Source organism: Podarcis tiliguerta (genome assembly GCF_965153285.1).
Source record: "Podarcis tiliguerta genome assembly, chromosome: 18".
In the NCBI taxonomy this organism is placed as follows: Eukaryota; Metazoa; Chordata; class Lepidosauria; order Squamata; family Lacertidae; genus Podarcis; species Podarcis tiliguerta.
The window spans coordinates 2,474,023-2,500,546 of record NC_139551.1 but is presented as its reverse complement, the minus strand read 5'-3'; the positions used below and the strand labels follow the sequence as shown (position 1 = coordinate 2,500,546).

The 26,524-nt window shown below is 48.8% G+C and overlaps 1 protein-coding gene across 1 annotated transcript; it reads left to right on the top strand.

The window, feature by feature from the left end:
* Positions 1 to 1,883: 1,883 nt before the first annotated feature.
* On the top strand, positions 1,884 to 26,524 carry TBXA2R (thromboxane A2 receptor; the record flags this gene model as incomplete). Its single annotated transcript, XM_083421724.1, is given in 6 exon segments — positions 1,884 to 1,900; positions 1,902 to 2,010; positions 2,014 to 2,046; positions 22,834 to 23,769; positions 24,687 to 25,375; positions 25,619 to 26,524. Coding segments are annotated over 5 exon segments (1,365 nt in total). The 3' UTR covers positions 24,957 to 25,375; positions 25,619 to 26,524.

Here is a 26,524-nt window from a genome sequence, read left to right as displayed (position 1 = left end):
CTCATTTTCTTGCTCTGTTTTCCTGCTACAATTCACCCAGCTACATAGTTCTTTATCTCTGTTTTTCTTCGGCAGAACTGTCAAGGCCAATAAAAGACACACAGCCGAGCCCCACAAAAGATGAAAGGGCTATCGAAGATTCATTATCCTCATGTCTGGCTCTGCATGAGACAGCTTTTTATTTTCTATTAATCCCTGCATGTCAAGTTTGCAGACCTCATGGTTGCAAGAGAAAAATGCCTAAAAGCATTCAAATATCAAGTTTCTAGACCTCATGGCTGCAAGAGAAAATGCCTAAAAGCATTCATATATCAAGTTTCTAGACCTCATTGCTGCAAGAGAAAATGCTTAAAAGCATTCGTATATCAAGTTTCTAGACCTCATGGCTGCAAGAGAAAATGCTTAAAAGTATTCGTACTGTATATCAAGTTTCTAGACCTCATGGTTGCAAGAGAAAAATGCCTTTAAAAGCATTCATACATCAAGTTTCTAGACCTCATGGTTGTAAGAGAAAATGCCTAAATATCAATTCTCCAGACCTCATGGTTGCAAGGGAAAATGCTTAAAAGTATTCGCATATCAAGTTTCTAGACCTCATGGCTGCAAGAGAAAATGCCTAAAAGTATTTGTATATCAAGTTTCTAGACCTCATGGCTGCAAGAGAAAATGCCTAAGAGCATTTGTATATCAAGTTTCTAGATCTCATGGCTGCAAGAGAAAATGCCCCAAAGCATTCGCATATCAAGTTTCCAGACCTCATGGTTGCAAGAGAAAATGCCTAAAAGCATTCATATATCAAGTTTCTAGACCTCATGGTTGTAAGAGAAAATGCCTAAAAGCATTCATATATCAAGTTTCTAGACCTCATGGCTGCAAGAGAAAACGCCTAAAAGCATATCGTTGTGGTTCCCATCATTCGGCAAATCGTTTCTTCCCCACCCCTCTATAAAATTCTCCTGCCCGCAGGCCTCGCTTAATTGACAATTAATTCTCAGCTGAAAACACGGTTTTGCCAATTATGCGGTCATTTTGATGGGCATTTTGGGGTTTCTTTTCATTATCATCGCCCGGGCGAGCTGTTTCCTGGGCAAAGCGAAGGAACGAAACGGTCAGAAACGTCGCTGAATAGAATCAAATAATTTTTAGTGTTTGGAGGGACAGGCGATGTGTCGGATCACACTTGCTGCGCCAAAACATCATCCCAGATCCCTGCAAAACAACGTTCGCTGCTCCTTGGCTGTCCTCTAATCCTCTTGCAAACAAATCACGAGGAATTCTCAATAAACAGGTCATCTGAGAGGGCTTGTTAATCCCCGCAGAAAGCCGAAAAAACAACTTGTATTGCCCATCTTTGGAGATCCCAAATAAACCACCGCTGGCAAGGCCAATTCTCTGCGAAGCTGTGAGTTCGAGTTCTGGAATTGCAGGAAGCCGGTCAGTCTGCGAATCATTTCCCTTCCTCCCGAAAAGAGAGTCAAACTTTATAAGTCCTTGCAACCATGAGGTCTAGAAACTTGATATACGAATGCTTTTAGGCATTTTTTCTTGCAATCATGAGGTCTAGAAACTTGATATTTGGGCATTTTCTCTTGCAACCATGAGGTCTAGAAACTTGAAATATGAATGCTTTTAGGCATTTTCTCTTGCAGCCATGAGGTCTAGAAACTTGACATGCAGGGATTAATAGAATGAATTAATAGAAAATAGATTAATAGAAAATAAAAAGCTGCCATGAGGTCTAGAAACTTGACATACCTCCCAAAAGCCTCTTCCCAAAAAGCCAAAAGAAGTTCTCCCGTTTTCCCTCCGGGGGGGGGGGAAACTCCTCCAAGTCTCCTCCTTTATCTCTCTCTCTGTCTGTGCAATCTTTTCCCTGAAAAGGGATGAGCCGCCCAGCCTCCTCTCTTGGTCCCTCCCTTTTCTCCAAAAAAAAAGAAGCGCTTTTTCTCAGATGCATCAGACAGACGAAGTGGGGCAAAGGGACCAGACTCGTCGCTGCCTCCCAAGAATTAGCGCTCAACTTCTGGGAACTTAGACTGGAAAAGGGTATGTAGCCCAAATCCTTGTTTTAAGGGTGATGGTTTTTATACTGGTTTTTATGCTGCTGGTGGTGAGTCTTTTGCAAGCCTGATGGTTGGTTGTTGTTTTTTTAGCAAAGGCTTGTTGGAGCACATCCTCAAGCCGGGGGGGGGGGGGGGAGCGGTTTTATTTCAAGGCGCAAAAGGGGAAGCGAGGCTCCGGGAGAGATAAGGGAAGAGGGAGGGATGGGGAGAAGGGACTGGAGGGGAGAGGGATGTGGGCAGTGGAAGGGGGAAGGGGAGGTGGGGAGGGGGGGAAGAAAAGAAAGAAAGAAAAGAAAAGAGAGAAGAAGGAAGGAAGGAGAGAGAGAGAGAGAGAATGAAGGGTATTTAAGAGGGAAGGGGCTGGGGAGGGAAGGAAAGACAGACAGACAGACAGACAGAAAGAAAGAAAGAAAGAAAGAAAGAAAGAAAGAAAGAGAGATGGGTATGGATGGAAGGAAGGAAGGAAGGAAGGAAGGAAAGAAAGGAAAGAGAGAGAGAGGGCAGGGGGTTTGAAGAGGAATGGGATGGGGGAGGGAAGGAAGAAAAGAAAGAAAGAAAGAAAGAAGGAATGAGAGAGAGAGAGAGAGAGAGAGAGAGAGAGAGAGAGAGAGAGATGGGTTTTGAAGAGGGAAGGGGAGGGGAAGGAAGAAAAGGAAGGAAAGAAGGAAGGAAGGAAGGAAGGAAGGATGAAAGGAAGAGAGGAAGGAAGGAAGGAAGGGCAATGTGTTCTCACCCAGAAGCCCTCATTTTGCCTTCCTAGGCTCTGAAAGTTGCTATGGGCAAGGGAGAGATGCACTCTGCACGCGATCAGAGGCCCTGGGTGCCTCAAATGCTCTTGCGGAGAGGCTGGACAAAGACGGAGTAAGATGAAAGAATGGAGAACTGAAGGCACTCTCCTGTCATTCAAAATACATCCTTTGGATTGTTTGGGGGGGCATTTGATGTGTGTCCCCCCTTAATTTGATCCCTGTGTGCTCCCTGTCCGTTGCTGCCTCCCGAAGGAGTGCGTTCCTCACTTTACGAATCCTTAAAAATTTACATTTGTATGTATTATTTATCATTTTCGGCTTTAAAGCAGTCATATAAATGGCAGAATTTAAATGATTGAATTTAATACATTCAATCTCTTGCAGCCATGAGGTCTAGAAACTTGATATACAAATGCTCTTTTTAGGTATTTTTCTCTTCCCTTTCCCCCTCTGTTTTGTTTTCCTTTTTGCATATTCTAATTAATCCCTTTCCCCCCATTTTCCTGATTCCAGTTATACATTAACTGCTCGGTTTATTCTAACCCTGCTAACGTCTAAAGTGGTTTGCAATCATTTTCCAAACATGCTACGAATTTTCCCCCTCTTCTTTTTTTAAAAAAGAATTATTTATTCCTGATCTGGTTTAATTCTACTTTTTCTTTTATCCCTCCTGAATCTTTCAACATCGGGCTTCCTTGAAATTCGGCAATGAGTTCTGGTATTACTCTGAGAGTTGTCAATCCGGAACGTTGCCATTAGGGGCAGTAATAATTGACAGCTGTCAAGACTCCATCCAATTGTCTCGGATTTGCTTTCTAATCTCGAGCGATAAGGCTATCGAGTCACGATGGCTGTATATTGCCTTCAGTCTCTGATAAAGCATTCTTGTAAAAAAAAAATTAAAAAAAAAATTCCCCAGCCTTGCCAAAGAACAATTATACAGGGCTCTCTTGTTTTTGTTTTTTTCCAATTCCAATTTCATTATTTTTTTTAAATAGAAAAAAGCAGGAGAGATACATTTCATCAAATCAAATTGACTTCTCCCGCTCCCCCTTTCTGCCGTTACCTATATTGTTAACACTTATCTCTGCACCCCTAATTTTAATCTCCTTATATATATTATTATTATTATTTTATACTCCCTTCAAATAATAATAATATTTTAATAATAATTTATTATTTGTACCCCGCCCATCTGGCTGGGTTTCCCCAGCCACTCTGGGCGGCTTCCATAGAAACCAAAAATACACTAAAATATCAAACATTAAAAACTTCCCTGAACAGGGCTGCCTTCAGATGTCTTCTGAATGTCAGGTAGTTGTTTATCGCTTTGACATCTGGTGGGAGGGCGTTCCACAGGGCGGGCGCCACCACCAAGAAGGCCCTCTGCCTGCTTCCCTGTAACTTGGCTTCTCGCAGTGAATGAACCGCCAGAAGGCCCTCGGGAGATGGACCCAGGTGTCCGGGCAGAACGATGGGGGTGGAGACGCTCCTTCAGGCATACTGGACCGAGGCTGTTTAGGGCTTTCAAGGTCAGCACCAAGACTTTGAATTGTGCTCGGAAATGTACTGGGAGCCAATGTAGGTCTCTCAGGACCGGTGTTATGTGGTCTCCACTCCCAGTCCCCAGTCTAGCTGCTGCATTCTGGATTAATTGCGGTTTCCGGGTCACCTTCAAAGGTAGCCCCACATAGAGCGCATTGCAGTAGTCCAGGCGGGAGATAACTAGAGCATGCAACACTCTGGTGAGACAGTCCGTGGGCAGGGAGGGTCTCATCCTGCGTACCAGATGGAGCTGCCCTGGACACAGAACTGACCTGCGCCTCCATGGACAGCTGTGAGTCCAGAATGACTCCCAGGCTGCGCAACTGGTCCTTCAGGGGCACAGTTACCCCATTCAGGACCAGGGAGTCCCCCACACCTGCCCGCCCCCTGTCCCCCCAAAACAGCACTTAACTGCTCGGTCTTATGTCAGTCCAGTTTAAGGATCTGAAGCCTTATTTACCACGGGGATCCAGGGCCTGAGCCCATTTAGCACGCACTCCCTACCTCGGAGGAGACAAAGGCACCAGGGACCAGTTTCTTCAGAGAGAAAGGTTTTATTTTCATCTGCACAGAAGGGCACCAGTGGAATAGTTTCCCAAGACTGGCGCATTGAAACAAAGGAGCATTCAGCTTTTATCCCCCTCAGTTCTCCTCCTGCCCCCCCTTTACACCCAATCATATGCTTCCACCTATGCACCCCACCTTCTTGGAGCATGGGGGGAGAAAGGCAACCTTACATTCCTACGCATGCTCAGTTAGTAAATTACTACGTGTCCTATTCTCTCCATATACGTGTTCATTCTATTCATATACGCTACGTGGTCATTCTTACTAGGGGCCATCCTTGCCTAACAAGTTTAACTTGCCTAAGATACTTATCTCACTCCCTTCAATTCCCACCTGTTCTTTTGGGACAACCTAACTCCTAGGTTCGTCCAATGGGAGGGGACGGTATTCTTGCATTAAAGCAAGCACACGAGGTCCCATCATACGGGAGACCATCCTGTGCATCATATTTTGCAAACATTGCATTAAGCGGGGGATACAGAAGCAAAGAAGAAGCAAAATTAGCAGTGGTCCCATCATCACAGCAAACAGTCCTCAAAGCCAACCACTTGGTAGGAATTTGTCTAACCAGGACATATTCCAGCCTTCCCAAGTTTGTACCGGAACGTGTGCCACCTTTTCTATGCTGGCAGCCAAATCACGGATGGCTTCACCATGATCTGAAATATTAAAACAACATGCTCCGCCAGTTAGGTTGAGGGCTGCACAAAAACCACCTTGTTTAGCCAAAATGAAAGAAATGCATTGCGTGTCTCATCCAATTGCGTGTCAATTAGCCTAAGGGCCGTGGCTGTTGTGTTAGCAACAATCTCTACCACTGCCTGGAGTCTGATTATGCGGTTCAAGTTATAGATTGGCCTCCTTTGCCTCAGAGATTTTCTCTCTCCCCGATTCCAGGAGGCTGGAGCACAATGGGCCAGTATCCTTTCCAGAGGCCACGGATTTTGGCCTCAATTCTGGGAGCTGCCACCTGCAAGTGTTGCCAGGTCAGCTGAACGCCTCCTTCTAGGGGTTGCAGAGAATATCTGGTCAGGAATCCACATGGGGGGTATCAAGTAGGCTGGAAAACAGACCCCATACCATCCTCTTGGGAGGGCATGATAGGCCTTTCTGCCACACACCCAGTAAACGTCCTGACCATGGGCAGATGTGGTGCCTGTCAGCAAGCGGGCCAGGCATGCAGCCAATTTGGAACCAGAAAAAGTTCCTGTCTCGGACTCAGGCATGTTAGTTGGGGCTGGGAAGGTACGATCACAGTGGGAAGTGCCCACATAAGTCTGAGCATCACTGGCGTCATTTGTTGACACAAAGATTCATTCCAAGGCACAGGGAGGAGTGGCATTCCTCCCAGAGCATCTACAGGGGCCAGAGTGCAAACGGCACAATTGGTCCGATTTGCAGAGAACGCAACCATCTCAGCAACCTGAATCCACTTATTATATGTGTGGTGGGCCCCCCCTGATTGCAGCAGTTGTCTGGTCACTGTGAGTGGTATTGGCATTTGAAAGGACAAAGACAGCAGAAATACCAGCACGGGGACCCACAGTCATATTTGAACCATTGTATGCGCCTGGAGGGGCTTAGGTAAGTGCTAGAGAGTGGGTTGGGGTGTAATTACGCTGAAAGAGAAGACCCACTGGACACTCTCCTCTGCAGGGGTGGCGTAAAGCAAATCAGGCACAGGTACCTTCAATAAAGTTCAGTTATGCTAAAGGAAAGGAAAGAAAATGTAAAAATGTCCTCTTTCAATCCATGCTGGATTCTTGAGCCGTGCAAAACGTCAGCTTCTGGAGTGACGTGAGCAGGGCTGGTGGGCGTCGGGGCGTCTTGGGTCTCTTCCAACAATGCTGGAGCGATGTCTGGGTGTCTGGGGTGAGTCGAAGGGGCCAATGCAGATCAGGTGTCACAGATGCTGGTGACTTTAACAGCTGTAGAGAAACAGGACAGCCTCTGGCTGGTATACCTGTCCAGAGAAGAGAAAAAGAAAACACACGGCAGAACGACTGCACATTGACAGATAGCATTTGCACCTAAGGTATAGGCCTAGATGCTTGGCAGGAAACTTCACAAGCGGTTAACAGTTCTGTTCCTTGGGTTTAGTTTTGCCAGCTGAGATTTTTTTTTTTTTCTTAAAGTCTCATTCGTGTGCTCTAAGTTTCAGAGCTCTCGTGGCCTCTAAGCCATGTTGCAAATTCCAGTTGATTTGCCAAAGACTGCCAGTCTCTGAAAAAAAAAAAACAATGCGCTCCTTGCTTCTGGCAAAGTTTCAAATTCCTCAAAGTATCAATTCCTATGGTGCAGAAGCGTTTTAATCTGAGCATGCTGCACTTCTTCAGTAGCTCCTAAAAATAAATTCTTTCACAGAAAGCATTTACTTGCTTTTTTTTTTTTTTTTAAGAAAGTCATTTCTTCAGGTTAGTGCTTGAGGCAAAGGGGGGGTGGGTAACCCTTGGCCTTCTGGAATTTTTGTGGCTGAATCATAAATCCAGACAGTGTGGGATTCAAGGTAGCTGGTTGGTAAGAATGCAGCATTTTCCTCTTGGGATAGCAGCCAAGAGATAACGCTCTGAAGCTACCTCCAAGCGCCTGGTACAAGGAGAAAAAAAAAGCTGATGTCCTGTTACTTGCATGAATGAGAAACAGTTAGTTCAACAGTCTTTGAACAAAGGGGGAGGGAAATCATTTTCAGAAACCTCATTCTGTGTGCAGAGCAACCATTGTTGGACCAGGGCCAGGCAGCTTCTGGGAACCTGCGTTTGTTGGGCCTGGTTTTTTCCTAGTAAGTTTTTTTCTTCCCTTCTCTTAGGGCTGGTGAGGTGGGGTTCAGGCCATGGGGTATCCCTGCACAGATCCCTGTTCTTGCCCTCTGCCTTCATTTTTCTGGAGTTCAGGGCTGGGCTTGTGGCTGTTCTCAGCCTGTGGGGGTGTCGGGCGTGTCGCGCGTGGGGCCTGTGGGCATTCCATTTTCCCAGTGACCCTCTTGCCTGCAGATGGCGCACTGGCTTCTTCCCTAGGCGTCTTCTGCCCCTCCCGTGGACACCCTCCGGGATTGCATTTTTGGCTGCTGGCTGCTTGAAGACAAACTCCTAATTATTTTGGCTGGGTCCTCTTCGAAAGAAGGATTCTGATTTAAAGTGCTTGGAGGTCTGTGGTCCTGGACATCAGATGACTCCAGGGGTCGTACACTCGGTGGGGTGGGCCATCAAAGTGGAGTTTTAGCTGCCTCAATTGCAACATCAGTATTGTCCGCTGCCCTGAAGGCATTTATCTTGCGGATTTCCTCAATGGTCAGTATTGTAATCCTAGGGCTTTTAATCTCTTGGTTTTTTAATTGTCTCTCTTTTTAACAGTTCTGTCCTATGCGGCTCTCAAAGCCTACCCTTCTGTTTCTTTCTTGTCACTTCACATCCTTGCATTGTGCTGCTTCTAGAACCAAGAAGCCACATCCAGCTCACTCTTTTGGATTGCTTACTGGCTCTATCTCACGCTGCTCTTTAAAATCTTCTCTTTCTGCCAATTCACATACAGAAATACTCTTTTGGACTGCTTGCCCACTTCACCTGATTCCTTCTGAATTTCACCTTCTCAACTTCCTCTCCTCTTTTCTCCTGTCTTTTCTTCCTCAGTCTCTTTGCTTTTGGGGGTTGGGTAGGGGGTACCTCATTTAGCCCTGGTGCAGTTGCTGCATAGGGTGGAGGGGGCTAATTATTCCTTCCTCCTCTTCTTCTGGGACTGTTCTTCTGGGACTGGCAAGACTGCTGTTTTTTCAAATTTGTAATTGTACTGAACACAGTTTGACTTGGGCAGTCACAATTTTATTTTTCCCAAAGCCATGAGGGATTTTGATCCACATTGGCTTTCCAGATAAAAATGTAGGGGATTTGGTCTGGGTGGACATTGATAATATTTCTCCAGAGGGGATTGATTAATTGCAAATCAAAAGTTTCCTCAAAAAGGCACCCAGTCCCTTGTGTCGGCCAGTCCACTTCACAAAGTGTTCTGAGTCTCTCTTTCTTTAATTTGAATCCCCAATCATCATTTTTGGTGGTCGCCTTCCAGTTGTTTAGGAAGCATTTCAGAGGGGTGCATTTATTTTCCCCCTGGGAGGTGCATTTTCCTGCTCCCGACCTCATGTCTCAACAAAGTAATCCGCTCCTAAAAAACAATTCTGTCCAGGCAAACAACTTCCGCTACAGACTGTGACTTAATTGCACAATCCTGCACACGCTTGACCATGGGGCACTAAGCCGTGGTCACTCAAACATTCATCCTTTCACTGGATTACTTTTGACACACTTCACACACTTTATTTCCCCAAAAACCTCCCTTTCCCCGGTCCCCAACCACCTCCTTTTCCCCGTTCAGCCATTACCTCCCTTCCCGGCGGCACTTTATTGCCACGGCCAGGTGAGACTGATCAGGTCTCGTGCCCCTTTCCCTTGGGCTTACCTTTTTCCGTCTAGACCCCCTTCCTTCTCCTTCTCCTTCTCCTTCTCCTTCTCCTTCTCCTTCTCCGGCCGGTCCTTTCTCTCTCTCGACCGAGTGTCTCCACTGCAAAGCGGTCTGGCGGACTCCCTCCACGAATCTGGTGGAGTGCGCGCGTGGAATTCGCCAACGGCCTTGGAGCTGTTCACCGCGGTCAAGCCTGGCCTCCAGGTATTAGGGAGGGGCTGAATCCCGGACGAGCCCCCAGATCTGAAGCCTTATTTACCACGGGGATCCAGGGCCTGAGCCCATTTAGCACGCACTCCCTACCTCGGAGGAGACAAAGGCACCAGGGACCAGTTTCTTCAGAGAGAAAGGTTTTATTTTCATCTGCACAGAAGGGCACCAGTGGAATAGTTTCCCAAGACTGGCGCATTGAAACAAAGGAGCATTCAGCTTTTATCCCCCTCAGTTCTCCTCCTGCCCCCCCTTTACACCCAATCATATGCTTCCACCTATGCACCCCACCTTCTTGGAGCATGGGGGGAGAAAGGCAACCTTACATTCCTACGCATGCTCAGTTAGTAAATTACTACGTGTCCTATTCTCTCCATATACGTGTTCATTCTATTCATATACGCTACGTGGTCATTCTTACTAGGGGCCATCCTTGCCTAACAAGTTTAACTTGCCTAAGATACTTATCTCACTCCCTTCAGTATGTGTTGTTTTTTTTTACAACGGTTCCGAAATTTCCCCCATTCAGTATTTAAAAAGTCCGCCGTCTCGATTTCTTGTTCTTCCGGGAAGTTTCTTCTCGTTTGTGAATATTCCGTTAGTTTTAATTGCCAATCTTCTTCAGTTGGAAACGACTCTTCTTTCCATTTCTGGGCGTATATCGTTCTGGCGGCATCGAAAAACAGTTTCTCCTGATATTTAGGTAGCTCTGAGTCCAGTATTCCTAACAGGAATACTTCCGCTCTCTTAACAATAATAAATAAACTCAGGAGACGAAGAAACAAATGGATAAACGCGAGGAACAAGCATGAACGAATGAATCTTTATTTGCATCAGCCGTCGGCCATAGCAATATAACAACAACACGATATACGAAGAATAGAAATAAAAAGTCAATTATATACAATATATTTTAGGGTTTTGAATAGTGGGGCTTATTCTGATTGCCCCAGCTATAAACCTTTCCACCTTTGCTGTCACCTGCTCATCTGGGTCAGCCAAGAGAAAGGACACTTCCTTCCTTCCTTCTTTCCTTCCTTCCTTCCTTCTTTCCTTCCTTCCTTCCTTCCTTCCTTCCTTCCTTCCTTCCTTCCTTCCTTCCTTCCTTCCCTCCTTCCCTCTCTCTCTCTCTCTCTCTCCCTTCCTTCCTTCCTTCTCTCTGTTTCTTTTCCTTCCTTCCTTCCTTCCTTCCTTCCTTCCTTCCTCTCTCTCTCTCTCTCTCTCTCTCTCTCTCTCTCTCTCTCCCTTCCTTCCTTCCTTCCTTCTCTCTGTTTCTTTTCCTTCCTTCCTCTCTCTCTCACCTCCCTCTCCCTCTCCCTCCCTCTTTCTTTCTTTCTCTCTCTCTCTCTCTCTCTCTCTCTCTCTCTCTCTCTTTCTCTCTCTCTCTCCTCCATCTCTCTCTCTCTCTCATCTTGGTCTGCCAAGGGAAAGGACCCTGGGCCAGTGGCTGGGTGACCTGAGATGGACGATAAAGGAGGGGTGATAATCTCATTCCTCAAGTCTTTATCAAGAGGGCAAGCCAGAAGGGCATGTGCCACCAATTCGGGACTGCCGTCTCCACAGGGGATCTGTTGGCATCGCCCCTCAAGTCCAGCCGAGGGCAAGACATTCAATCTCGTGAGCGTAAAAGTGCGTCTATATTTTAGAGCAAGCAAGTGAATCTGAGCTTCTCATTCCCTGCATCCTCAGATCTCTGTTCCCTTTCAGGATTCGAAACGCGCTTTTCCTCCTCCCTCCTCCTCTTTCCTTCCTTTCCCCTCTGCAATATGTTCGGTCAGGAAAAAAACCAAAAACACCTTCCATATGAAACCCTATCCCCCCCCCCCACTGCGCCGAAATGAATCTCTCTTGTGTGTCAGCTCGGCTTTCGAGTCTCCAAATATTTGGGCGCTCCTTTCAGCCGTCACTTAGCCTAGATCTAAACATTTCGGTTCTTCTTGGCAGCTATAAATCTCTCCCCCCCCCCCCCGGTCTTCAAGAGCTCAGGCTGAGCGTTCTTGAGAGGGTGCCGTACAGTTCTGGAAAACGCTTGGTGCCTGGAGATTCAGATTCAGCCAGGGGCTAAAAACACACACAAAACCAGTCCATTCCCAGGGTCTGGGTGCAGAGCAAGGACGGCAGGATCTGTCCCTAGTTTCTCGCGCGTCCACAAGGAACGCCGTGAACCCAGATTGCCGAATCAATCACCGTCATATTTTCAAAACATGCCACGGCCAGCTACGAAAGAGAGAGGGGAAACGCCAAAAATCTTGCAAGCGACATCAACCCTGGGAGATTGCATGAAACAGAAAACGAAAAGTTAGGAACATTGCCATGATGAAATCCTAGCTCTCCTCTGAGACAATATTTATTGCTCAGACATGAAGCCCCTCTGTGCCAGTTACAGGGAGGGATTTGGGTCAGTCACCCAGATTTTAAGATGCAGCAAAGTTATCTCACCCTCCAAAACAGGCGTGGAAGGAGAGACTTGATGCAATTTGTGGCAAAACATGAGATAAGGAGATTCCTGCAGGACTGCGCCAGTGCGTAACTTCCAACATTTATCCGATTAAAATAGGCGCGTCCTAGTCGGTAATAGGGACGTGGGTGGCGTTGTGGGTTAAACCACAGAGCCTAGGACTTGCCGATCAGAAGGTCGACTGTTCGAATCCCTGCAATGACGGGGTGAGCTCCCGTTGCTCGGTCCCTGCTCCTGCCAACCTAGCAGTTCAAAAGCGCGTCAAAGTGCAAGTAGATAAATAGGTACCTCTCCGGCGGGAAGGTAAACGGCGTTTCCGTGCGCTGCTCTGGTTCACCAGAAGCGGCTTAGTCCTGCTGGCCACATGACCCGGAAGCTGTACGCCGGCTCCCTCGGCCAGTAAAGCGAGATGAGCGCAGCAACCCCAGAGTCGGCCACGACTGGACCTAATGGTCAGGGGTCCCTTTACCTTTACCTATTCAGTAATAATAATAATAATAATAATAATAATAATTATAATAATACAGTGGTACCTCGGTTTTCAAACATCTCAGAAGTCAAACATTTCGGTTTTCGAATGCCGAAAACCCGGAAGTAAATGCTTCTGTTTTCAAACAGAAGTCAAACATCTTTCCACTGTGCGGAAATGTTATTTTCCCACAGTTTTTGCAGACCGCCCTTTGCGCCTTGGTTTCCGAACGTTTCGGAAGTCGAAGGGTCTTCCTGAACGGGTTATGTTCAAAAACCGAGGTACCACTGTATCGTAATGATAATAATGTTATCGTTTATACCCCACACACTCTGGGCGGCTTCCTACATATATAAAAACATAATGAAACATTAAACATTTTTTTAAAAACTTCCCTATACTGTTATGGGCTGCCTTCAGGTGTCTTCCAAAGGTTACTTATCTCCATGGCTTTGGGTTTGCATAACTCCGTATCCTCCAACATTTCTCCAATGAAAATGTTATTGTTGTTTAGTCGTGCCCGATTCTTCGTGACCCCCTGGACCAGAGCACGCCAGGCCCTCCTGTCTTCCACTGCCTCCCACAGTTTGGTCAGACTCATGCTGGTAGCTTTGAGAACACTGTCCCACCATCTCGTCCTCTGTCATCCCCTTCTCCTTGCGCCCTCCATCTTTCCCAACATCAGGGTCTTTTCCAGGGAGTCTTCTCTTCTCATGAGGTGGCCAAAGTCTTGGAGCCTCAGCTTCAGGATCTGTCCTTCCAGTGAGCACTCAGGGCTGATTTCCTTCCGAATGGAGAGGTTTGATCTTCTTGCAGTCCATGGGACTCTCAAGAATCTCTTCCAGCACTAGAATTCAAAAGCATCCATTATTCGTTGATCAGCCTTCTTTATGGTCCAGCTCTCACTTCCATACATCACTACTGGGGAAACCATAGCTTTAACTTTACGGATCTTTGTTGGCAAGGTGATGTCTCTGCTTTTTAAGACGCTGTCTAGGTTTGTCATTGTTTTCTCCTAATGAAAATAGGGACATTCTAAGCAAAAGCGGGACATTTCGGGTACCGAAATAAATAGGTACCTCTGCGGCGGGAAGGTAAACAGCGTTTCCGTGCGCTCTGGTTTCCACCATGCGCCAGAAGCGGTTTGGTCCTGATGGCCACGCAACCCGGAAAATTGTCTGTGGACAAACGCCGGCTCCCTCCGCCCGAAAACGACATGAGCGCCGCAACCCCCTAGTCGCCTTTGACTGGACTTAACCGTCCTTTACCTTTTTAACTTACTGAGGAAGGAGGGCGAAGGGAAGGGGGCAGATTCAGAGAGGGTGCAAATCACAAAGGGCCCTGAGGCTGCTCTCAGGGTGGGTCAGGAAGAAGGACCAAAATTGGCGCAGCGTCTGTGGGCACCACGCTTTGCAGTGTGCCAGAGTTATCTCTCCTTCCCAGAGCTTTTCCCTTGTATGGCTTGATAACCGGAGACCCGCTATCATCCTATTGCAGCTTGCTGACATTCTTTTCTAATGACCCAGGGGTCGTGACCTGAGTTGTTCCCAGGGACTGGGAAAGGGGCGAGGAGCCGTCATCCCCTTCCACCCGGCGCACAATCCGTTTCTGGAATCTGCGATGTGCCAAGATGGGCCGGTGGCTTACGGGGCGTCGGTAGGAGATTTAGATAAAATGCCACGGGTGGGGGTTTTTGTCTGCCAAAGGCCGTCAGCCGGTACTGCGCCATGGAGCCTCCATGCAGCCTAATGAGGGTGAAAGAGGAGAGCACAAAATATGGTCTGAAGCTCAACATCAAAAAAACTAAGATCATGGCCACTGGTCCCATCACCTCCTGGCAAACAGAAGGAGAAGAAATGGAGGCAGTGAGAGATTTCACTTTCTCGGGTTCCATGATCACTGCAGATGGTGACAGCAGCCACGAAATTAAAAGACGCCTGCTCCTTGGAAGAAAGGCGATGGCAAGCCCAGACAGCATCCTAAAAAGCAGAGACATCACCTTGCCAACAAAGATCCGTATAGTCAAAGCTCTGGTTTTCCCAGTAGTGATGTACGGAAGTGAGAGCTGGACCATCAAGAAAGCTGATTGCCAGAGAATGGATGCTTTTGAATTCTGGTGCTGGAGGAGACTCTTGAGAGTCCCATGGCCTGCAAGAAGATCAAACCTCTCCATTCGGAAGGAAATCAGCCCTGAGTGCTCACTGGAAGGACAGATCCTGAAGCTGAGGCTCCAAGACTTTGGCCACCTCATGAGAAGAGAAGACTCCCTGGAAAAGACCCTGATGTTGGGAAAGATGGAGGGCACAAGGAGAAGGGGATGACGGAGGACGAGATGGTGGGACAGTGTTCTCGAAGCTACCAGCATGAGTTTGACCAAACTGCGGGAGGCAGTGGAAGACAGGAGGGCCTGGCGTGCTCTGGTCCAGGGGGTCACGAAGAGGCGGGCACGATGAAACGACTAAACAACAAGAAAAGGACTTCTGGATGGTTAAGTCCAGTAATAATATTGAGTAATAGTAAGGCCGTGGAGACGATGCGCAGAAAAGAAGGCAGTGGCCATTGACACTGAGGAGGGTGGAAGGGCGAAATTCGGAGCCTGTTTTTTGCCTCTCAGGTCCGTTCCCAGGCCAGCTCCTCTATGTTGGCATTTGCGAGGCAAAACAAAACAGCAAATTCCTTCCCTCCAGCGACTCCCGTCCGAGGCTTCCCGAGCTGAGGGGTTTATTTTTAATTTCTGCTAATGGCAGGGTGAGGCCGGCAGTCGTGGATGGGAAAGGAGGAAAGCTGGAAGCAGTTTTAGAACCCATTGCTTGGGGACTTTCAGAGGACTCGCAGAGGGCCAAGGGGACATTCCTTCGGCTTGAGTGCGCCTGGGGGTGTCGGGACGGAGATAAATCGATAAATTCGCCCCGCCCTCCTAGCAAGATGATTGAGTTGGGAGAGGGAAGCGGCAAGGCAAAAATGGAGCAATGAACGAAGAAGTTGAAGCGAAACCCAGGAATTAACAGGGTTTCAGCTAGCAGGCACCAGCCATCAATTCCCATTAAAGGCAGCAATACTCATTTGCCGAAAGATCGGTAGCTGTTAGCTCAGTGACCCCATCCCCTCCAACATTTCTCCCCTGAAAATAGGGACGTCCTATTCCATCCCCTCCAACGTTTCTCCCCTGAAAATAGGGGCGTCCTATTCCATCCCCTCCAACATTTCTCCCCTGAAAATAGGGACGTCCTATTCCATCCCCTCCAACGTTTCTCCCCTGAAAATAGGGACGTCCTATTCCATCCCCTCCAACGTTTCTCCCTTGAAAATAGGGACGTCCTATTCCATCCCCTCCAACGTTTCTCCCCTGAAAATAGGGACGTCCTATTCCATCCCCTCCAACGTTTCTCCCTTGAAAATAGGGACGTCCTATTCCATCCCCTCCAACGTTTCTCCCCTGAAAATAGGGAGGTCCCAAGGAAAAGCGGGACATTCCGGGATCAAATTGGAAACCGGAACGGCTTCTGTAAATCCTGGACTATCCTTGGAAAACAGGGTCCCATTTTAGGAGACGAAACCACAGGGTGTGGGTGGTTTTGCATCTCAAGTTGGGGTTTTGAGAGCCGTCAAAAGGGCCCATTGTGGTGCTGGAGGAGACTCTTGAGAGTCCCATGGACTGCAAGAAGATCCAACCTCTCCATTCGGAAGGAAATCAGCCCTGAGTGCTCACTGGAAGGGCAGATCCTGAAGCTGAGGCTCCAAGACTTTGGCCACCTCAGGAGAAGAGAAGACTCCCTGGAAAAGACCCCGATGTTGGGAAAGATGGAGGGCGCAAGGAGAAGGGGACGACGGAGGACGAGATGGTTGGATAGTGTTCTCGAAGCTACGAACATGAGTCTGACCAAACTGCGAGAGGCAGTGGAAGACAGGAGGGCCTGGCGTGCTCTGGTCCAGGGGGTCACGAAGAGGCGGACACAACTAAACAACAACAAGAACAACAGAAAGGGCACTGGAGCAGGCTTTCCTGGGAAGTTGGCAACCTGGCCAGCCTCTGAGTTTTCCTGGCTGCCGGAGGATGTCTGCGTCCTTTTTCCGTTGAGGTGGAGACCTTTCCCCAGGCGTGTTCCTACAAGCCCCAAAGACAGGAATTTAGGTTGTGTCCTCAGTCCTCCTCAGTTTCTTCCGGGCTTCAATCCTATATCCACACACTCCAAATGCAACTTTTTGGAAGGGCGAGGGATGAATTGGCGCCGTCATAAATTGCCCAGGTCACGATCCTCTGCAGAAATCGATTCCTGCGTGGAGCAATTGGGTATGTTTAGATGCAATGCCTGCCTTCTGATATCTGGAAGGAAACAGGGCAAAGTAATTTATTCTCTCTTTTCTCCGGGGGGATGGCGGAAGGAAACCAGGCCCATTCATCTGAATGGGTCTACTCTAAGTAGGACGCTGCAGTGCACAGGGGGGAGGGCAGCAGTACAGTGGCAAAGCGTCAGCTTTGCAGCTCGGAGGTGCTGGGTTCGATTCCTGCCACCTCCAGGTAAGCCTTGGGTCTGAAACCTCTTCCAGCTGCTGTCCGTCGGTGCCGGTGGTATAAGAAAAAACTGCTCCTTTTCCTTCATGAGGTGTTCCAGAGCCCGTCTAGAGTCCTTAAGTGTGTTCCCTATCAGTAGGAGAAAATAACAGAGGCCAAGCAGACAACACAAAAGGAAAGAGGAATGAGGAGGGAAGAGGAAACCGAGCGAGCTCAGGCTCCAAAACTCTTCCGCTTGTAGTTTCTGCAATCTCCGGATGTAATATCTGGTTGTGCAATGTGAGAAACGTGAGGCTGGACCAGGCAGATCTTTCTGACGAGTTATTTGGGAAATAGAGGACATCTTTGCATGCGCTTGTTATAAGAAAAAAAAAAACCTGCTCCTTTTCCCTTATGGGGTATCTTAAGAGCTCATGATTATGATTTATGTGTGATGATAATTGTTAAAAGTTAATAATAGTAATAATAATAATAATAATAATAATAATTGGACAATATGAAACCTGCTCCTTTTCCCTTATGGGGTATCTTAAGAGCTCATGATTATGATTTATGTGTGATGATAATTGTTAAAAGTTAATAATAGTAATAATAGTAATAATAATAATAATAATAATAATAATTGGACAATATGAAACCTGCTCCTTTTCCCTTATGGGGTATCTTAAGAGCTCATGATTTTGATTTATGTGTGATGATAATTGTTAAAAGTAAATAATAATAATAATAATAATAATAATAATAATAATAGGACAATATGAAACAGCCATGGGTTCCCCAAATTATTCTGGGAGTTGCAGTATGCCCAGGGGGCTGAGAGGTGCTAAGAGGCACCCTTTAATTTCCCGAACTGAGCTGCAATTTTATTTATTTTCTACGTCTGTTTCCTGACTTTTCTCTAAGCAGCTTGAGGCGGCAAGCACTATTCTCCTCCCCATTTTAATCCGCTGTGAGACAAGCTACGCAGAGGCACCGGCTCACCCAGCGAGCTTGAGTGGGGGGCGGAATTCGAACCCAGGTCTCTCCCCAGGTCATGGCCCCGAGAGTATAACCACTGCACCGCGCTGCCTCTCAGCGTTCTCGGCAAAGAGGGACGGGGTTGTCCGACCGCCCTGGGTCTTTCCAGCCTTCCCCATGGGCGTTAAAAAACCTCTGTGGGGGTTTCCGGCGTTCCTCGCTTTCCCCAGCTGCCAACCAGATGTGACATTTTCCCCAGCGAAAAGGGCAAGGCCCTCTTTTCCAGACTCTTTTCGGCCGGGGCGTCCCAGGAACGCTGCCAGGGATGGGGATTGATGGGGTGTGCGCCGGTTCTCCCCCTCGAGCCAGATTTCTCCCCCTCCGTGACTTATTAGCTGTCGTCTAAGCCTCTGGAGACTTGTGCGATCGTCTCTCGTTCTCTTGGCCCGCGGCCTCGTTCCTTTTCTAGCTTTCCAGGCCAAGTGCTCCCTTGCAAGGAAGAAGGTAGGAAGGGCTTTGAGTCATTTCAAAATGATTTCGGAATTTCAGTTTGCAGATGTGCTTTCTTTCCTTTCCTTTCCTTTCCTTTCCTTTCCTTTCCTTTCCTTTCCTTTCCCTCCCTTCCTTCCTTCCTTCCTTCCTTCCTTCCTTCCTTCCTTCCTTCCCTCCTCAATGCCCATCTCTCTCTCTCTCTCTCTCTCTCTCTCTCCTTCCTTCCTTCCTTCCTTCCTTCCTTCCCTCCTCAATGCCCATCTCTCTCTCTCTCTCTCTCTCTCTCTCTCTCTCTCTCATTCCTTCCTTCCTTCCTTTCCATCCCAGGTCCCCCCAGCCACTCTGGGCGGCTTCCAGCAAAACAGGGCTGCCTTTAGATGTCTTCTAAAATTTTGGTAGTTGTTTATCTCTTTGACATCTGACGGGAGGGTGTTCCACAGGGCGGGCGCCACCACCAAGAAGGCCCTCTGCCTGGTTCCCTGTAACTTGGCTTCTCTCAGCGAGGGAACCACCAGAAGACCCTCGGGAGATGGACCCCGGTGTCCGGGCTGAGCGATGGGGGTGGAGACACTCCTTCAGGGATACTGGGCCGTTTAGGGCTTTCAAGGTCAGCACCAACCCTTTGAATTGTGCTTGGAAACGTCCTGGGAGCCAATGTAGGTCTTTCAGGACCGGTGTTATGTGGTCTCGGCGGCTGCTCCCAGTCCTCAGTCTAGCTGCCACATTCTGGATTAGTTGTAGTTTCTGGGTCACCTTCAAAGGCAGCCCCACATAGAGCACATGGCAGTAATCCAAGCGGGAGATAACCAGAGCATGCACCACTCTGGCCAGACAGTCTGTGGGCAGGGAGGGTCTCATCCTGCGTACCAGATGGAGCTGCCCTGGACACAGAACTGACCTGCGCCTCCATGGACAGCTGTGAGTCCAGAATGACTCCAAGACTGCTCACCTGGTCCTTCAGGGGCAAAGTTACCCCATTCAGGACCAGGGAGTCCCCCACACCTGCCCGCCTCCTGTGCCCCCAAAACAGCACTTCTTATTTACGTGTTTCCTTGTACATTTATGAACATTTATTTTCTATATACCGTATGTTTTGCTCTATAAGACTCACTTTTCCCCTCCTAAAAAGTAAGGGGAAATGTGTGTGCGTCTTACGGGGCGAATGCAGGCTGCGCAGCTATCCCAGAAGCCGGAACAGCAAGAGGGATTCCTGCTTTCGCTGCACTGCGATCCCTCTTGCTGTTCTGGCTTCTGAGATTCAGAATTATTATTTTTTTCTTGTTTTCCTCCTCCAAAAACTAGGTGCGTCTTGTGGTCTGGTGCGTCTTATAGAGCAAAAAACACGGTATATAAGACCTTAGAATTCCTGTAACAGTAGACAAAACTGAACTCTATGCTCAGACTGTACACGGCAGCTTCTGACGTCGATAGGTTCCTTTTCCGGCGGTCTTTCCGTTCCGTCTTTCTTCACCTACTGAAAAAGCACCTGCCTTCCCAAAAAAAATAAAATCATGGGAGTTGTAGTTTGTGCTAGGAGTTGTAGCGCCATGAAAGTACAGTCCCTAGATTCTCTGGGATTCAAGTGGGTGGCATGGATGGCGTCAGTGGCAAGCTATGAGATGGGGCTGCGCAGCTTCTGTTTTCTGACCCCCTGCTCCCAGCGGGACGCTCCCTCCTTAAATAAATTTGTGCTTCTAAGGGCGGGCCGTCCCAGCTGGTTGCCCCTCGGCCCCAAATCCTTGGCTGGCTTCTCCTCATCTTGCATCAGTTCCTGGAAGCCATCGGAATTCCTACTATATTACAGCCTTGATTTACGGTCCGAGGCAAAGCAGTTGCGATGTTGGTCTGATCCCCGGGGTCAAATGTCTGCAGGGCAATCTCACACATGCCGAGGGCCGATCCTGACCCCTCGGAGAGATTCCCGGAATCGGAGGAAGCAAATGCTCCGATCTCGTAAGCGCTCCGATCCTAAGCCGTGGGCAGAAGCGCATAATGAGTGCGATGCAGCGGCGGGAAAAAGCCGAATGCAATTCTAGGCTGCGTCAACAGAAGTCTAGTGTCCAGATTTAAGTCGAAAAAGTAAAGGGACCCTGACCGTTAGGTCCAGTCGCGGACGACTCTGGGGTTGCGGCGCTCATCTCGCTTTACTGGCCGAGGGAGCCGGCGTGCAGCTTCCAGGTCATGTGGCCAGCAGGACTAAGCCGCTTCTGGCGAACCAGAGCAGCGCATGGAAATGCCGTTTACCTTCCCGCCGGAGTGGTACCTATTTATCTACTTGCACTTTGATGTGCTTTCGAACTGCTAGGTGGGCAGGAGCAGGGACCGAGCAATGGGAGCTCACCCCGTCGTTGCGGGGATTCGAACCGCCGACCTTCTGATCGGCAAGTCCTAGGCTCTGTGGTTTAACCCACAGTGCCAACCGCGTCCCTGATTTAAGTCATAGTCCCGCTCTATTCTGCCTCAGTCAGACCACGCCTGGAATCCTGTGTCCAGTTCTGGGTGCCTCAATTTAAGAAGGAGGTTGACAAGCTGGAAGGTGGGCAGAGGAGGGAGACTGAGATGATCAAGGGTCTGGAAACTGAGCCTGATGAGGAATGGTTGAAGGAGGGATGTTTGGGGAGGGATGGAGGGAGGATCTGGGAACAAACTCGTCCATCACCGATGTCTTCATATAATTTAGGGGCCATCGGACTGTCGAAAAGCTGGATACAAGTTCTTTTAAACAATGCAGAGAACAGGGGATTATCCTAACTTTCCACAAATGGTTTAGCTCAAGTTGCTGAGCAGAAGCCAATGGCAGTCTGGCTGGGGTCCCAATTCTCGCTGACTAGACATCGGGAGATGCTTTCGGGGCAGCAAGAGCTCTTTGACAGCGGGACTGAGTCCTTCAGAAGGTGGAGCGTTCTCCTTCCTTGAAGGTTATATATATATATATTGTTGTTGTTATTTAGTCGTTTAGTGGTGTCCGCCTCTTCGTGACCCCCTGGACCAGAGCACGCCAGGCACTCCTGTCTTCCACTGCCTCCCGCAGTTTGGTCAAACTCATGCTGGTAGCTTCGAGAACAGTGTCCCACCATCTCGTCCTGTTGTCCCCTTCTCCTTGCGCCCTCCATCTTTCCCAACATCAGGGTCTTTTCCAGGGAGTCTTCTCTTCTCATGAGGTGGCCAAAGTCTTGGAGCCTCAGCTTCAGGATCTGTCCTTCCATGGAGCACTCAGGGCTGATTTCCTTCCGAATGGAGAGGTTGGATCTTCTTGCAGTCCATGGGACTCTCAAGAGTCTCCTCCAGCACCAGAATTCAAAAGCATCCATTCTTCGGCAATCAGCCTTCTTTATGGCCCAGCTCTCACTTCCATACATCACATATATATACACACACATACAAGTTCCAACAATCATTTAACATAACTTCTTATCTTATACAATATTTTAGAATTCTGTCAACAACCTCTGAAGATTCTCCGTTCTTTATCACTTTCTCTGCATTTCTTAATTTCTCTGTTACTTTTAGTTGTCCTTAACTAATCATTCTTTTCAAAGCCTTATTTCACAAAGTCCTCCTTACAGAACTTCTTGCAGTCCTGCTAGCATAATCTGTTTATTACAATTGCTTTTCAAATGGTACCTCGGGTTACATACGCTTCAGGTTACATACGCTTCAGCTTACACACTCTGCTAACCCAGAAATAGTGCTTGAGGTTAAGAACTTTGCTTCAGGATGAGAACAGAAATCGTGCTCCGGCAGCACAGCGGCAGCAGGAGGCCCCATTGGCTAAAGCGATGCTTCAGGTTAAGAACAGTTTCAGGTTAAGAACGGACCTCCAGAACAAATTAAGTACTTAACCCGAGGTACCACTGCACTCCAGTCCTCTAAGAATCTCTGATCCCGCAGGTTCCGAATCCTTTCTGTTCATTTATCGAGTTCTGCACAGTCCACTAATTTCGTTTGCCGTTCTTCTTCCGTTGGTAATCCTGAACGGTCCGAATTGTGCGTTGCTTTGTGACGATTTGTTGGGTCTCTGGACCGTAATACAGTGGTACCTCGGGTTACATATGCTTCAGGCTACAGACTCTGTTAACCCAGAAATAGTGTTTCAGGTTAGGAACTTTGCTTCAGGATAAGAACAGAAATCGTGCTCCCGTGGCGCGGCGGCAGCAGGAAGCCCCATTAGCTAAAGTGGTGCTTCAGGTTAAGAACAGTTTCAGGTTAAGAACAGAGTCCGGAACGAATTAACTACTTAACCTGAGGTACCACTGTAAAGATTGACCGATGGGTTGATTGATTGATTGATTGATTGACTGATTGATAAACAGGTTGTCCAGATGAGACCTGTCTCTTTCCCCCCCCTCTCTGCTCAGAGCCGCCACCCAACGACCGAGACTGACCCCACCGCGCCGCGCGATGGGCGCTGCGAGACCACCGGCCACCGCCGCCACCTCGCACCCAGGAGGACCTCTCAACGAGTCTCCTTCCCCAGGACCACGCTGAGCGCCGGGGCGATGGCAAACTCCACCGAGAATCGCACCCTCGGCTCCTGCTTCCGGAGCGCCAATGGCACAGAGGCGTACCGCGGCGACGCGGCCGCCTCGCCGTGGTTTTCCACCGTCTTTGGCCTCATCGGACTCTCCTCCAACCTCTTCGCCTTCTGTGTGTTGGTCAACTCCTCCCGGAAGATGCACAGCCGCTCACGGTCGTCTTTCCTGGTCTTCCTCTGTGGTCTGGTGGCCACTGACTTCATGGGCCTCCTGTTGACGTTCTCCATCGTGGTCCCGTACCACTTCACTCGCTTTGACTGGAGGCTGGTGGATCCCGGTTGCCACCTCTGCAACTTCATGGGCCTGGTCATGGTCTTCTTCGGACTGTGCCCCTTGCTCCTCGGCGCCACCATGGCCGGAGAACGTTTCCTGGGCATCAACCGGCCCTTCTCGCGCTCCACCAAGATGACCAAACGGCGGGCATGGACGTTGGTGGGGCTGGTGTGGGCCGGGGGCTTCATCCTGGGCCTTCTGCCCGTCTTCGGCCTGGGCGACTACACCCTGCAGTACCCCAACTCTTGGTGCTTCCTGACGCTGCTCCACGACCCCAGGAACGTGGTCTTCTGCCTGATCTTCGCTCTTCTCGGCCTCTTCTGTGTTGGCCTCTCCTTCCTGCTCAACACGGTCAGCGTGGTCACCCTCTGCCGCGTCTACCACGACTCCGAGTCTGTCCAGCGGCGGCGAGACAGCGAGGTGGAGATGATGGTGCAACTGCTAGGCATCATGGTCATCGCCAGCGTCTGCTGGCTCCCCCTGCTGGTGAGTGAGTGGATAAGCCACAGAAAGGGAACATAGATAGATAGATGATAGATGATAGATAGATAGATAGATAGATAGATAGATAGATAGATAGATAGATGATATAGATGGATGATAGATAGATAGATAGATAGATAGATAGATAGATAGATAGATAGATAGATATAGATGGATGATAGATAGATAGATAGATAGATAATTGATAGATTGATAGATAGATGATAGATAGATTGATAGATGATAGATAGATAGATAGATAGATAGATAGATAGATAGATGATAGATAGATAGATGATAGATAGATAGATAGATAGATAGATAGATAGATAGATAGATAGATAGATAGATAGATACTGTAGATAGATAGATGGATAGACAGACAGACAGACAGACAGATGGATGGATAGATATAGATAGATAGATGGATAGACAGACAGACAGATAGATAGATGATAGATAGATAGATGATAGATAGATAGATAGATGATAGATAGATAGATAGATACCGTAATTTTTGCTCTATAAGACTCATTTTTCCCTCCTAAAAAGTAAGGGGAAATGTGTGTGCCTCTTACGGAGCGAATGCAGGCTGCGCAGCTATCCCAGAAGCCAGAACAGCAAGAGGGATTGCGGCTTTCGCTGCACAGCGATCCCTCTTGCTGTTCTGGCTTCTGGGATTCAGAATATTTTTCTTCTTGTTTTCCTCCTCCAAAAACTAGGTGCGCCTTGTGGTCTGGTGCGTCTTATAGAGCGAAAAATACGGTAGCTTGTGGGAGTCGTTGGCATGAACTGCAGTTTTGCACATCAATGAAAACCTTTGTGCTTGTGGCCCATGACCCTAATGGTCAGGGGTCCTTTTACCTTTAATATACCATCTATGCATCGTTTTCATCATATTCTCTTTCCCTGCCCCGCAGATCCTCATCGCACAGACGGCCCTCGGGGCTCCCCGAGGCGATTTGCCCCTCAGCCAGATCCCCCGGGACACCGAAATCCAGCTCCTCATCTACCTTCGAGTAGCAACCTGGAACCAGATCCTGGACCCGTGGGTCTACATCCTCTTCCGACGGGCGGTGCTGCGAAGGATCTACCCCAGCTTCAAAACTCGGCCCTCTATCGTCTCGCTGTACCCGGTGCTCAACCCTTCCCTGAGGAGGAAATTCACCCAGGAATCTGTTCTCCAGTAGGACAGGGGGTCTGCGACGGCAGGAGGGGAAAGTGGCACAGCCCCTCCGTGGTCACAGCGAAGCCAGCCGGCGCCCGCGTCTCCGCAGCATCTCAGCACCGATGTGCGCCGCTCCGTGCTATAAACAGGGCGGCGAAAGCGCTCTCAATTTCCCGCCGCCCGTGCCAACAGTTCTGTGCCCTTCGCAGGGCCGGGTCTCCAACCCCAAACCGGTGACCCCTAACCTAGCATGAGCTGCGTTTTCGTTATTTCCAGGGGTTGGGCTAAACGTCTCCCGTGTCTCCCAAGTTTGTGACCGGTCAAAGGAGCCGGGCATGTTTTCGCCTCCTCCGGCGATGTTAATCCCGGCTAGCATGTAGGCTAAGGTGACCAGATTTTTTCCAATGAATTCAGGTACGCGTTTCAACCTCCTACTAAACAGCAATGGATCCAAACTACAAGAAAGAAGATTCCACCTAAACATTAGGAAGAACTTCCTGACAGTAAGAGCTGTTTGACAGTGGAATTTGCTGCCCAGCAGTGTGGTGGAGTCTCCTTCTTTGGAAGTCTTTAAGCAGAGGCTTGACAACCATATGTCAGGAGTGCTCTGATGGTGTTTCCTGCTTGGCAGCGGGTTGGACTCGATGGCCCTTGTGGTCTCTTCCAACTCTATGATTCTATGAGATGGATTTTGTCAAAGGACTAAGCTGTAAATCAGGGAAACGGGGACGTCAACCTTAATGTAGGTGGGTAAAAGTTAAAGGGACCCCTGACCATTAGGTCCAGTCGCGGCTGACACTGGGGTTGCGGTGCTCATCTCGCTTTACTGGCCGAGGGAGCCGGCGTACAGCTTCTGGGTCATGTGGCCAGCAGGACTAAGCCGCTTCTGGCGAACCAGAGCAGTGCACGGAAACGCCATTTACCTTCCCACCGGAGCAGTACCTATTTATCTACTTGCACTTTGACGTGCTTTCGAATTGCTAGGTTGGCAGGAGCAGGGACCGAGCAATGGGAGCTCACCCCGTCGTTGTGGGGATTCGAACCGCCAACCTTCCGATCGGCAAGCCCTAGGCTCTGCGGTTTAGCCCACAGCGCCACCCGCGTCCCATTAAAACTTTTGATAATAAACCTGATTTGGAATGGGGCGGTTGAATCATTTCGATCGCAGTGGGAAGTAGAATTCATCAGCCCTTCCTCCCGTTGGCTCTGGCGCCCCCTGCTGTTGACCTCCCACATTGTACCCTCCAGGTCCCAGGGTGGCGATACACGCATACATGCATGCCCTCTCTGTCTCATCCTGCACGCCCCCTCGACATCTGATCCTGAGCCCAGAAGCTCTCCTCCCCATGTTGTGTTGGTGGCAACAAAAATATAGCATGTTTAAAAACGGCCGCGTCGAGCCTGAACGCTCACTCAGGGACAGGACGAGTGAACGGTGCGGTTGTCTTTCTGACAGACGTTGTGGGTGGCGCTTGGACGCTCTGTATCCTGCAGCCAGAATTGGGGGGTCCCTGGACCGTTGTGGGAAGAGGGAGCGACACAACTGCATGCATAATTGTTGCCGTAATAAAGCCTGTGGCATCTCCTGCC